General features: G+C 37.6%; 2 protein-coding genes across 4 annotated transcripts; both read left to right on the top strand.

The window, feature by feature from the left end:
* Nucleotides 1-599: 599 nt before the first annotated feature.
* On the top strand, nt 600-4936 carry LOC103983062 (uncharacterized protein At1g28695). Its single transcript, XM_009400209.3, has 3 exons — nt 600-912; nt 3191-3562; nt 4390-4936. The coding sequence occupies exons 1-3, from the start codon at nt 655-657 to the stop codon at nt 4885-4887; spliced, it is 1128 nt and encodes a 375-aa protein (XP_009398484.3). The 5' UTR covers nt 600-654; the 3' UTR covers nt 4888-4936.
* A 1113-nt stretch (nt 4937-6049) lies between these two features.
* On the top strand, nt 6050-11124 carry LOC103983063 (uncharacterized). 3 transcript variants are annotated; one of them, XM_009400211.3, is made up of 13 exons: nt 6050-6178; nt 6273-6504; nt 7456-8003; nt 8077-8166; nt 8260-8499; nt 8710-9235; nt 9319-9638; nt 9738-9838; nt 9921-10015; nt 10094-10170; nt 10242-10344; nt 10421-10454; nt 10537-11124. In XM_009400211.3, the coding sequence occupies exons 2-11, from the start codon at nt 6273-6275 to the stop codon at nt 10341-10343; spliced, it is 2331 nt and encodes a 776-aa protein (XP_009398486.2). In that variant the 5' UTR covers nt 6050-6178; the 3' UTR covers nt 10344; nt 10421-10454; nt 10537-11124. The 3 variants fall into 3 exon arrangements, with proteins under 3 accessions (XP_009398486.2, XP_009398487.2, XP_009398485.2); XM_009400212.3 differs by lacking the exon at nt 10421-10454 and having other exon boundaries at nt 10100-10170; XM_009400210.3 differs by lacking the exon at nt 10421-10454.
* Nucleotides 11125-13011: the final 1887 nt, after the last annotated feature.

Here is a 13011-nt window from a genome sequence, read left to right as displayed (position 1 = left end):
TCATTTCTTCTATATTAAGGTTCGTATTTGTATCGTTTTGGATCATTTAAAGTATTTTCGAGTAAGTTTTATAATGTTTTAGTATGGTGATCAAAATATTATAACAAGTTAAAATTTTAATTCTATTTGGGTATATTATTCTTAAACTATTATAAATACCTATTCGAATCATAATATGATATATCAAATAATTTTTAGCATATTTTTATTTGACTTATTTATAAAAAAATTAAGTTGATTTTATAATATTTAATTGTGGTAGGCAAAACTTATAAAATTTTTCGAGGGATAATTTTATTTTTTAATTAAGGATATTATTTAAAAATTCAAAAAAATATAATTCAAAAAAAATATAAAATATGATTATTTTATAAAGAGAACGTTTTTTTTTATTATCTTCCATTAAATTTGCCCAACAATCATCATAAATTTACACATGGTTTCTCGTGATTGATTGATCCTCTTTTGTGGTGAAACAAAGTACACGAAATTAGGCAAACTGCTCCCCCCACCGCCCGGTTTCTCACCCTGTCTCTACTTTCTTTATGTATCTTTCCGGTCCCACCACGGAGTGCTCGCTGCTCACACTCTGCACTCTGCAACTCTGCACTTGCTTCATAAAAGGCACCGCCGCTTCCCACTCCACATCGGGCGATGCTGCTGCTGCCTGCCTCTCAGTACTTAGAGAAGAACAGGCGGCACATCTGGTCGGCTCAGGTCCCCCCCATGGATCTGGCAACCAGTGGAGCAGCCTCTGCGCGCGAGTCATCCAAGGCCGTCGTCGTCGGCCGCAGGACGGGTATCACGGCCTGCTCTCTGCTTCTGCTCTCGCTGCTCATCTACGCCTGCCCGGGGCCACCCGAGCTGTTCTCGTCGACGGCGTTCCCCGTTCTCCAACACCCATTCGATGCGGTACGCTTGCTTAGAGTGATCTCCTTTGCTCCTGCACTCATCTCCTTTGGCTTGTAGTATGTAATGCTGTAGGATTGTGGGAAGCAATACATGAAATTAGCTCAAGAATCCACATGACGGCGAACGATTGAGGAAGGATGAGTCCCTTGATGTCGGCAGCCAAACGAGAGCGCAGTAAAAGTACAGACTTGTGCGAGCAATGTAGATTGACAGGCCCATTTGGTTCTCTTCTTTTCCTTCCCCCAAATTTACCTCTATCGCAAAGAACATTGTTGATGTCATCTTTACAGCCATGGATTGTCCCACCCCCCCCCCCCCCCCAACCTAGTTAGGCATTTGTTGCAACTCTTTCTGTAGGGTGACTCTAAAGTGATAGAAGACAGGGCAGAGCTGGAATTGCACTCTGATGGTGGGGGGGGGGCGAGGTACTTGAGGTGTTGGAACATGAGGTGGGGCTTGTTACAAAAAGAACAGGGAACAGGAGGTGGGTAGGTTGGTAGGTTGGTGGCAAGAGGTGACTTAAGTGATTGTTTTGGGGGAAAGATGGTTCAGTGTTTCTCTACTTTAACTAGCTTCCACTTAGGAGGGAACAGTTGCCATTCTCTTTGGCATTAGTTAGAGCTCTTCAATTAGCTTTATCAAGTGTCTGAGTTGGTCAATTCAACAGTCTTAGTATAAGACACCAATCTAATCCAAATGCTTAATTAAACAAATAAATTATGGACATTTTATACGTCATATATCCTCTTACCATCTTATGTCTCATAAAAGAGAATGATGAATTTTGAGCTTTGATATGCCATTTTGACGAATCCAAACTTTAACTTAACCCATCTAACAAGTTACACATATAGGGTTGTGCTTTGTAAATTGAGAAAACTGGAATATCAAATCACATCAAGAACCCTTGTTTTTCAATTTTCCACTTGTATTTGGGAACAGGTTTGACGTAGAAGGTTGAGAACCATTCCCAATTGATGCCTGATAAAAGATTCTCAGAAAGAAAGGAATAGTTTGTCAGCAAAGTTCCACTTGTAAATTGAGAAAACTGGAATATCGAATCACATCAAGAACCCTTGTTTGTCAATTTTCCACTTGTATTTGGGAACAGGTTTGACTTAGAAGGTTGAGAACCATTCCTAATTGAGGCCTGATAAAAGATTCTCAGAAAGAAAGGGATAGTTTGTCAGCAAAGTTCATCTCACAAGACATAACTTTTATTGGTTTTTCAAAATTCTTACATAATAGTCAATTAATGCATTTGTGCTCGTTTTTCTACATCATAAAATTTTTGTATGGTGGTGTCAAAATACAAAGGTTTGAAATGTTGATTTACCTATGCTAGTGATTGGATTATTGGCATAAAAATTGACACTGCCTGCGGCCTGTTAATAATATCATCGAACTGATTTTAATTGCATTCTGTAAAAACTTCTGTATGACTTAATGACTTAACCACACTGCTAATTGCTGGGTTAAATTTCTTACTTAAAATCTATCACTGTAATTTTCCTTTGTTAGTGATCCACTTCGAACAAAGAATTCAGTGGTGCTATTGACAATTCCAAGGTCTTAAAAAGACTTATCTGATTGCACCATTTATATATAATTTTTGTGATGCATTTCTTTTATGTAAAATTGTATTCTCTTGATTCTCTTAACCATCAAATCTGTACAACACTCACAAATTCACTATCATCACTCTATCTACTGTGCAGATCATGATGTAGAAGCTTACTCTAAAGCAATTTCTTTTGCAGTGTTAATTAGTTTTTATTTCACATAGTCCGCTATATGAGACGGATATTCTACAATATAGTGATTTTATAGCCTCTAAGAATGATGTAATTGCTGTTTATATACTGCATAAGTATCAGTAGTGCTTGTGATTGATAATCGTTCTCTCAATCTGAACCTTTTTAAAGTTCATGCATGCTATGAAACAAAGACACCCTTTCTAGTTTAACGTTTAAAATTTAGTGTAGAAAGAAATTTTCAAATTTTAGCCATTGACAAATTTATATCAGAGGCATGTACATGTTTAATTATGGTGCTTCAATACTCGTTGATGTTTCTTTTTTCAGATCTGCAATCTAAAAATCTGTCATGATTTCGATTTAGGATCCAAATGCCGTAGTGAGATAACCAACTTGGTTTTCTGGTTCTCACATACTAGCTTGACAAATTCATACACATACGAACAGGACCAAAAAAAAAAAGGAATACCTTCATTATTTCATTGGAGATCATGCATTTATGCAATGTTGTGTGTGGACAGAGAAAAAGTGTCGAACGAGATGAATTGGGCATCGCCTTGGAGGGAACTTCGATGAAGAATAAGACACTAATAATTGCCATTTTAAATAAAGCATACATTGGTGAAAATGGCATGTTGGATCTCTTCCTGCTGAGCTTGCACCAAGGGGAAAACACTGAGTTCTTGATCAGTTACCTCCTCCTCGTAGCAGTTGATGAACTGGCCTTCAATCGATGTAAAGCATTACAACTTCACTGCTATCATCTTGATTCTGAGGGTGTTAGTTTCTCCAAGGAGGCCTTTTACATGTCTGGTAACTTTATCAAGATGATGTGGAGAAGAACTCAATTCCTTAGAGAAGTCCTGAGGCGTGGATATAGCTTCATCTTCACGGTAAGACTAGTGGTATTGCAATATATAACTTGTGGTGCCTAAAAGCCAATTGTACTCATACATAATTTAAATGACTGTTGATATGATTTATTTAGATTTCATTCAACATGCCTATGTTGAGCACAAACTAGTAAAGTAGCCACTAAAATTTTCTTCCTGTCATGATAGAAATTAGCATCTCTCATATGAAATTTTGATAATACAAGAAACAAAGACTTTTTAAGTATTACTAGACATGACAGAGAAAATGTCTTCTATCATTTATAACTTCTTTCTTTGTTTGTTTTAGCAATTTCAATAGATACTAGCTAGTAATTATGTTTTAGTTAAAAGTAATTTCAATAGATACTAACAAAGAGATCTAAGTACATAGGTAGCATGAACACTGCAAGAAATAGAAGAAGCACAGATTAGGACAACTCCCATTAAAGCATCTTTGAAGAACTCTGCAGAAGCATAAGACTGACATTTCTGATCCCTTCTTACATTTTTCAATAGGATTATGACTCTTTTGAACTTATTATTCATCTGGTAATTTTAGTCCTTTGTTCAGATCTTCATGCTAGTCCAGGAAAGAAGGACAAAGTGATAATTTATCATATAATGCTGCTTAATTTTGTTATTACCTATGTCTCAGTCATAGTGGACTTCACTTTTCAAACGAAACTGAGTAAAGATTGAACAAGAGTTGGGAAACCTATTTGTTAATTTAATGTACATGCTCTTACCATAAAGAAGAAGATTTCAGCTGAGCCCCTGTATTATGGAAACAAGTGTTAATAATAATGTGTAATTATATAACTTTTCTTGCTTGTTATCATTATCAGGACATGGATATACTCTGGCTAAGGAACCCATTAACAAGATTGAATGGTGGAGAGGACCTGCAGATAAGTTGTGACAATTACAACGGTCAGCCATTCGACGCTACCTCCAACTTAATCAACACTGGATTTTATTTTATTTCATCCAACAGCAGGACTATAGCTTTGTTCAATCGGTGGTATGGTGCGATGAACAGTTCATCAGGCATGAAAGATCAGGATGTATTGCTTAAGATGAACTTTGATGGTGTCTTTGAACAACTGGACATGAAAGTGAGGTACTTAGACACCGATTACTTCAGCGGGTTCTGCCAGAAAAGCAAGGACTTCAGAAAAGTGATCACCGTTCACGCAAACTGTTGCATCGGCTCAAATGCGAAGCTCATCGACCTAAGAGCCTTCTTGGAAGCCTGGAAGATTCACAATGGCACATCAAATGCTTCTTGGCCTAAACACAAGTCATGTTTGCTAGCAAAGAACAGAAAGCTGATCCTTGTATGATGATTACATGCATGAAAGATTGATAATTAGTTGTGAGAAATCTTGAGCACATTTGTCTTGTTAATTTTGTTCCTGGTGATCCTTGTTATTGCCAAATTAGCTTTTCCTGTCCAAGTGCACAGCTTGAGGAGCAGCAGTACACAGAACTACTACAAGCTTATCATGAAATCAAATCTGTGATGCTAATTTTTGAAGAAGAATCAAGTATATATTCATATTAATCCTAATATCTAGTATTGTTCCCATATTGTTCCCAAATCTTTATAATAACAGATTATAGAGGATTTAACCCAAATAATGAAGAGGCCCAAACCTTTCGCATACTCGAGAGCTTCCAAAATTGCTTTGTGTTATGCATGCAATGCGATGTAAATATTTTTGTAAATGTCAATTATCTTAGTTAGTAATGATTTTGATAGTTTATCATAAGGCCTTTAAGTTCAAATCATGTCTTCACCACTTACCCTTTGTAAAAAAAAAAAAATAAATAAATATTTTTAAAGAATAAAAATAGGATAGGATTCGATTAAGATTGCATGAACTTTGAAATCAACTCATAAATAGTCCAAACTCTATTTACTTAACTAATTTGGATATAATTTACCGAGTATGTAAACACTCACTCTGAATCCAAAATTCATGCTTTAGAGTAAGAATCATTTTATCCTGTTTTAGTCAATAGATCTATGTGAATTTCCACGTTATTTTAAACTCAATAAAGGTGATTTAATTGAACGATAAGGTTTGGGTTTGGTTTATAAGACCAATTGGACCCAAATTGAAGTCCAAATGAACCCGCTATTCTCATTGCTTCCATGGAATGACTAAAATACCCTGGTCACGAGAACCGCTCAATAATTTATTGGGCCAATATCTACTCTTTTTATGACGAAAATACCTTTCATCATTCTACGTATTGGCGACCACGAGAGCCACTCAAATCGAGGACAATGTGGTAAAACTACAAGCTTGGTTTGATTTACCGGACTAGTCGGAGCCAAATCCAATACCAACCCGATCCGGAATCCATCATATTCCCGGTATGACTAAAATACTCTTACCTTGTCAGCCGGACTGCAGTCAGAACAGCGGTTCAGCAAGGATAATTTAGTCACAAAAATTGTGTTGTTCGGGTGAACTCCTTATCGTTTGGGCTCCCGAGGGAACCTTGAGTCCCTATAAATTAACAGGAGTCTAGGGTTTGTCTGTCACCGGCGACGTCTTTCGCTAGGGTTTGCGCCCAAGATTGATCGGTTGCTCATCTATTCAGGGATTTTGATCGCGCCATAAGGTATGGGATGCGTGTTCGATTGCTCTTTGATCTTGACGTTAGATTTTGATGGTTGTTCAGGGCTTGATTTCTGGTTGGATTTTCTGATCCCCAGATGCCTCCTCGATCGGCGAAGAAGGCGTCGGGTGGGTCGGCGGGGCTGAGGAAGACGGCGTCCAGGACGGCCAAGGGGACGCCCAAGGCCCAGATCCAGCCCGAGGTGGCGGAAGAGCCCCCTAAGGTGGAAGTGGTCACGGCTCCTGTCGACGACGTGAAGAAGGAAATCAAGGTCGAGGGGGTCGTCGTGGAGAAGGCTGTTGCCGGGAAGCCTGTCGTGTTAGATTCTGGTGAGAAAGGCCTCGAACATGCGGATATTAAATTGATCACATCCCCTTTTTTTGTTGCATGTTCATCATGATCTGGAGTTTAGGTTTGTTTTGGTTATCGTGTCTTATCTACTGCTTAATTTTATACCGAAGACATGTGTTCTATCTCTCATCTCGATTGTTGTCATGGATTTTTAATTTTAGCATAAAAATTGCTTAGTTTTGTTATGTTTGCTTTATTCTAATTTAGTTACTTTGCAATGCTGTGCTTACTTGTACTTGACGCTCTGTAATAACTGACCAATGAATCTTCTGATAGGATGATGACTTCTTTTATGCATGTTAATTTGAACCGTGTCCAAATGTTTAATTGATCTTTAGGCAGTTCTAAGTAATTAGATGGATACCCTTCAGCTATCTCTTTTCCCTATGCAACTTCTTTTTTGGTCAATTGCGCTTTGACCTTCTACACTTAAAATATCGGCATCATTTGTTTTGTTCTTTTCAATCTTGAGTTTTTGTCATTCTAGCTCTTTAGACTTTCACTCTATTATTGTATAGTCACATATCTGTGTTTCTTTGATGGTGGTTGCGTGCACCCTTTCTTCTACAAATATGCGGTTCAATGTCATTTGTCTGATGTCTTCATCAATTGCAAAAATCTTTCTGGTTTGTGATTAATAGAACAGCATGCTTTGCTATCTGGGGAATCAAATTGAGATTTCTGAGTTTGGATGCTGTTCAATAAATCCCCATATTGTACATGATTTTGAAAAAGAAAATTATTTTGGCATCTTAATGTTTGTCATCAAAGTGATAAAAAAATTTATTTTTAGTCATTGAATTATTCTAGAAATTTGAACAGATTTTATGATAATCTTTTCTGTGCTTGCTCATTAAGGATCAAAAATATGTAGCTATTGTGTAAATATAACTGAATAAGATGCAAATTTTTTATGCTTGTCATTGCAGATGAAGATGATGTGAAGGAGGTTTATATGGAAGAAGATAAAGGTGAGAGGTTAGAGTTGGAGGACAATGAGCCAGAGGATGATCCTGAAGATGATACTGCTGTAGATTATGGTGAGAAAGATATGGAGAATGAAGTACAAGAAGATTATGTTGATGAAGGCGAGGAGGGTGAAGAGGATGACATGGCTGAAGAAGAAGAAGAAGCAGACATGGTTGATGAGGAGATTGAAGATGGTGGAGAAGAGTTAGAGGGTGAAGAGGATGATGAAAATGCTGAGGAAGGCCATGAGATTGATGCCGAGGAAGAAGAGCACCATGAGGTAGTTAAGGAGCATAAAAAGCGTAAGGAGTTTGAAATTTTTGTTGGTGGTCTAGATAAAGATGCTACTGAAGATGACCTCAAGAAAGTTTTTACTAAAGTGGGTGTGATTACTGAAATTCGTCTGATGATGAATCCAATTACAAAGAAGAACAAAGGATTTGCATTCTTGCGTTTTGCAACTGTGGAGCAGGCAAGACGTGCTGTTTCAGAGCTCAAAAGCCCTGTGGTTCGTTTTTAACATCTTTTTAATCTTTATTTGAGTTTTCTTTTTGACTCATGAGAATTTTCTTCTCTTATAGGTGCGTGGTAAGCAGTGTGGTGTTGCTCCTAGTCAAGATAGTGACACTCTCTTTGTGGGTAATATTTGCAAGTCATGGACAAAGGAACATGTAATATACTGAATTAACTTGTTCTATTTTCTGGAGTTTTATTATTTATAATGTTTCCTGTTGAATTGGATTTTGTTGGGATCTCTTATGCAGTTCAAGGAGAAACTAAAGAGCTATGGAGTTGAGAACATGGAAGACATGACCTTGATTGAGGATACGAGTAACGCAGGAATGAATCGTGGTTTTGCCTTTCTGGAGTTCTCATCACGTGCCGAAGCAATGGATGCTTACAGGCGCCTGCAGAAGAGAGATGTAGTTTTCGGAGTTGATAGAACTGCCAAGGTTGCATTTGCAGATTCTTTCATTGAGCCAGACGATGAAATCATGGCACAGGTATAATTTTGTTCTGCAGTGTAGCAAGACTGCTGTTTTAGTCTATTTGTTCTTTGCAGCACAACACAAAAAGAAGTGAGCTATTGATCTTCTTTTGTGTGCAGTAAGTTTGTTGTGCATGAAATTTTGGAAATGGCTTTAGGCCTTTTTGCATTCCTGTAATGCAGTGTACTAAATTGGGTTTTGTATGAATTTGCTAATGAATCTCAGGTTAGAACTGTTTTTATTGATGGCTTGCCTGCTGCATGGGATGAGGACCGTGTAAAGGATTATCTTAAGAAATATGGTGTAGTTGAGAAAGTTGAGCTTGCTCGTAATATGCCGGCTGCCAAGAGGAAAGATTTTGGATTTGTTACTTTTGATACCCATGATAATGCTGTTTCATGTGCTGAAGGCATTAACAATGCTGAGCTAGGGGAAGGCGATAACAAGGTCAAAGTTAGGGCTAGATTGTCAAGGCCGCATCAAAGAGGCAGAGTGAAACGTGGGCTTCGTGGAAATTTTATGATTGGCCGCAGACCTGCTTATGGTGGCCGTGTGCCTTATGGTCGTCCTCCACCTCATAGATTTCCAAGTCGTGCCCCTAGACCAGTTGTTCCACGTGGTGTACCAGTTGGTGGTCGTGGTGTGAAGAGACCTCTTGGATATAGAGACAGACATCCTGTAATGGCAGCAGCAGAGAGAGGGCGTTTGCCTCCCCCAGAGAGGTCCTACGAGAGAAGGCCACCTGCACCAAGTACATTTCTTGTCTTTTGCATGGCCATCATGCTTGCATTTACCATCTAGAGCACTGAATTGTTTTGTAATATTTTTGGATAGTTGCTTCATACCCAAAAATCAGTGCTAGGAGGGACTATGGTAGGCGTGATGAGCTGCCTCCTCCTAGAAGCAGAGCTGCTGTTGAATATGGATCTAGAGTTCCTGGAGAGAGACATCCATCTTACAAAGTTGATTACTCCTTCCGAGGGTCTGCTTATTCTGATATTCCTCCACGAAATGCTACTCGCCCTGGTGATAGACGTGCTTACATTGATGATGGTTATGATAGAAAACTTGAACGGCCTGTCCCTTCTTATCGAGAGGGGCGCAGCCGAGATTATGATTCAATTCCTGGACCAAAACGCCCTTACTCAGACTTGGTTGGTGCTTATTGAGTTTCTTTTTTCAAATACATTTGCAAATTTTTCCTTGCTTCTACTATTTCAAATTCTGAATATGTGGCTTGGTTATCTATTTAGGATGATTCTCGTTATGCGGATGTAAATATACGTCAGACAAGGGCTCGCTTGGATTATGTTAGTGGAAGTGGTGCGCAATATGGAGATGCTTATAGTGACAGGTTTGATATGTGATTTCTAGTCATTGGTCTATTACATTCACTACTATTCTGTCAATTATCTAATAAGGTTTTTTCTAAGCAGGTTTAGCCGATCTCATGTGGGATATAGTAGTAGTCGTACTTCCCTTTCTGGTCATGATAGCTTGTATGGGAGCCGTCAGGGAATGTATGGTGGAGGTATGTAATTTTTTTTTTCTACTATTCAATTGAATATTCAAAACTTGGTTATTATGTATTTTCGAAATCTATACTTAGGTTCAGGCAGTGGCAATGATGGTGGTCGGATGTACTCATCAAGCCTTAACAGTAGTTATCTGTCACGTGGATCTGATGTAAGCTCATTCTTTAGTTGTTATTTTGTGGTTATTACCCTGTATCTTTTAATGTACTTTTTTTTTTGCAGGTTGGTGGTGGCTCTTCCTATTCATCCACATCCCTTTATTCTGGTCGTGGTTTGAGTGGCAGTGGATATGTTGGCAGTGGTGGGTCTAGTTCATACTACTAAGGTGCTCAAACTTTTGTATTTAGCATGTTATTCTTTGATCTATATTCTTTTTGATGCCTGATAAGCCGTTGTCTCAGACTGTCACAGTTCTCCTTGATTTTGCTAGCAATGGTATTACTTCCTTTCTTTTATTTCAGTTAGCACGGTTTGGTTATGTTCGGTGTTCACATATAGATTTGTCTTCATGGCACAGATTTAACATCAAAGAAGGCTGGTGTAGGCTGTTGATTATAGGAAGCTTCTCAATGTGATGCCTACACACTTGGAAAGAGGGATTAATGCCAAGCATGCTAAGCTTGTTTTTATGTGAGAGAGCATCTTGAACTTGAGTTAAGAAGCAGAGGGCAGGAAGGTGTGGTCAGAACAGTTGTTTGCATTTGGACCGTTAGCTAATGTTATTCAGTGTATGAGAAATTTTACCTACTGTGGATCAGAATCAGGGACATCAAGAAATTTCATGAAGCTTGTTCTTGTCTGCTGCTATTAAGACATATTATTGGATCAACAGAGGTCTTTGCAGTTAAGTTTTCATTGAGAAACATTTTGTAGATGAGATGTTCTTGGATAGATTAGTTTATCGTGACATCTGGATTTAAGGCTTAAGCTTAAGCAGCTTCAAGTATGTTATGCACATGTATTGTTACAAAGGGAGCCATGTCACTTGAACTACTATCAAGGATTTGATAAAAAACTAAAATGGAAAAAGGTTCTCTTTTGGACTTATGTCGTACTAAACATTCCATTTACGTGCTAATATAACTTGTTGGATACGCTTCTTATCTATGCATTCTTGGATTGGCAAGTTGGCCTTCATCATAAACTTACAAAATTGGTTCCCGAAGAAGGGGAAATCACTGCTTTTCTTCATGCAGAGCATATTGATCTGTGATGATTATGTGGCTGCCTATCTTCTGGAGCTATTTAATTATTAGACAACAAAGCACAGTAAAAGGCCATTGGGACTGCATGTATGTTTTCTTGGTTTCAGAGGTACATTGTTTTCTGGAGCTAACTAATTATTAGACAACAAAGCACAGTTAAAGATTGTGGATAGTATGTTTACTTTTTAGGTTTTTAGTTACATTACTTGTCTCCGATCCACGTGTCTGAGCTACACACAAGTTCATTCTGTGTTGGTTCTTTTCTGCATGTGGTCTCAAGATATCGAGACTAGTAGCACAGAGAGGTTTGATTTTGCTGCCATCATCATGCAACTTCTCCATACTTGATTTGAGAAATAGAGTAAGATTAAGAGCAGGAGAGATGTAAAACCAACTTGGGAGTTCTAATTGCCATCCTAATGATTCAACATTAGCATTTTTAACTGTTAAAGCTATTTAGAATATATATAATTTCTAGAATATGTATCGCTACGCTTATGAGGCACATTGGAACCACAAACAACTGAGTTGGTTGTTGTTTGTTGACTTTTACAGAATTGACCAGATAAGTGCCTGGTGAAATGGAATCTTCAGTATAACTTTGGCATGGTAATGGACAAAATTTTGGTAAACAAGTGGTTATTGATGTGAGTTTTGTAGCAATGACAAATAAAAATTACTACCAGATCTTGAATCTTGAGTGGAAAAGGAATCTCAGAGTATCAGTTATGCAAAGAGAAATTGTGTTTTAGTAATTCTATGTGAGCAAGAACTTGCTTCCTCCCAACTTGATGATTATGTACCATGTGAATTTTCAGTTCTGAGGTCGTAGTTGAAGTTGGTCATTGTTTTTCAAGGAAATAATCTGGTCCTGACTGAACAGGCCTAAATCTTCTAGCTTTTACGTAGGACTGTCCGAGATGTGATAGAAGAAATGATTATGCAATATACCAAGCTAAATCATATAATTGATCAACTACTTCAGATGTTGAACTTAGCAATTGACAAACTTAATACAGATGTACATCAGGATGGTTTGCTACACCATTTTTTAACAATGAAACATCGACTGTATCATTAATGTGACACTGTACAGAATGTTTTCTTATTTTGTTTCATATAATTTTATCCTTCACAAATACATTCTTCTTTAAATGGTGTTCAGGTGCTGTCTCATTTCTTTTCAGCATTGCTCTTTCATTGCAGTCATGTATGGCTTTATACTAACATTCTTGATAATAATATGATGGTTTCCTAGTTGCACTTTTTGTGTCCATAGCATATTCAGGTTCAATTATGTTCAGTTATCAGCTGAAAGGAGTCCATCTTTTATTTACCTCATAATTGAATTATTTGATGTTAAGAATGATGTATTTGTAAAGATGCTTCTGTAAACATGAAATTTAATGGATTCTTTTGTGAATAAACCATTGCACTATTGTTTTGAATTTACTGGAGTTTTGTCATTTTTAGTTCGAAAGCCCAGGTAACTATTTTGATTTTGCACACCCTAAGTTTTCATTTTTACGAATTAATCATTTGAAACACAACCATTTACTTGGTTTCTTTGCAGTAACCAAACTTACTTAGATACATTGAGATTGGATGGGAAGCAAATACAAGCAATTTACCAACCTTTTTGCATCAGCCCAAGGCAAACTACTGTGTATTAAATGTTAAATCAGCATTCTGAAAACTATCTAAGGGATTCAAATTAGTGAGACACTGTTTAGTTTAATCTGATATAGCTTAGTGTAGCTTTACTATGTTTTGGTTTAATATAATTC

Source organism: Musa acuminata, chromosome BXJ3-4, assembly GCF_036884655.1.
Source record: "Musa acuminata AAA Group cultivar baxijiao chromosome BXJ3-4, Cavendish_Baxijiao_AAA, whole genome shotgun sequence".
Classification (NCBI taxonomy): domain Eukaryota; kingdom Viridiplantae; phylum Streptophyta; class Magnoliopsida; order Zingiberales; family Musaceae; genus Musa; species Musa acuminata.
Note: the sequence above shows the minus strand (reverse complement) of the source record. Positions and strands in the feature narration are given on the sequence as shown.

What these genes read in the sequence shown, in the direction of transcription:
- LOC103983062 (XM_009400209.3), top strand. Translation starts at nt 655, where the DNA reads ATGCTGCTGCTGCCTGCCTCTCAGTACTTAGAGAAGAACAGGCGGCAC. An exon ending in TCCAACACCCATTCGATGCG is followed by an intron (nt 913 to 3,190) that starts GTACGCTTGCTT and finishes GTGTGTGGACAG; the next exon opens with AGAAAAAGTGTCGAACGAGA. An exon ending in GATATAGCTTCATCTTCACG is followed by an intron (nt 3,563 to 4,389) that starts GTAAGACTAGTG and finishes TATCATTATCAG; the next exon opens with GACATGGATATACTCTGGCT.
- LOC103983063 (XM_009400210.3), top strand. Translation starts at nt 6,273, where the DNA reads ATGCCTCCTCGATCGGCGAAGAAGGCGTCGGGTGGGTCGGCGGGGCTG. An exon ending in AGTCATGGACAAAGGAACAT is followed by an intron (nt 8,167 to 8,259) that starts GTAATATACTGA and finishes TCTCTTATGCAG; the next exon opens with TTCAAGGAGAAACTAAAGAG. An exon ending in TCAGGGAATGTATGGTGGAG is followed by an intron (nt 10,016 to 10,093) that starts GTATGTAATTTT and finishes ATCTATACTTAG; the next exon opens with GTTCAGGCAGTGGCAATGAT.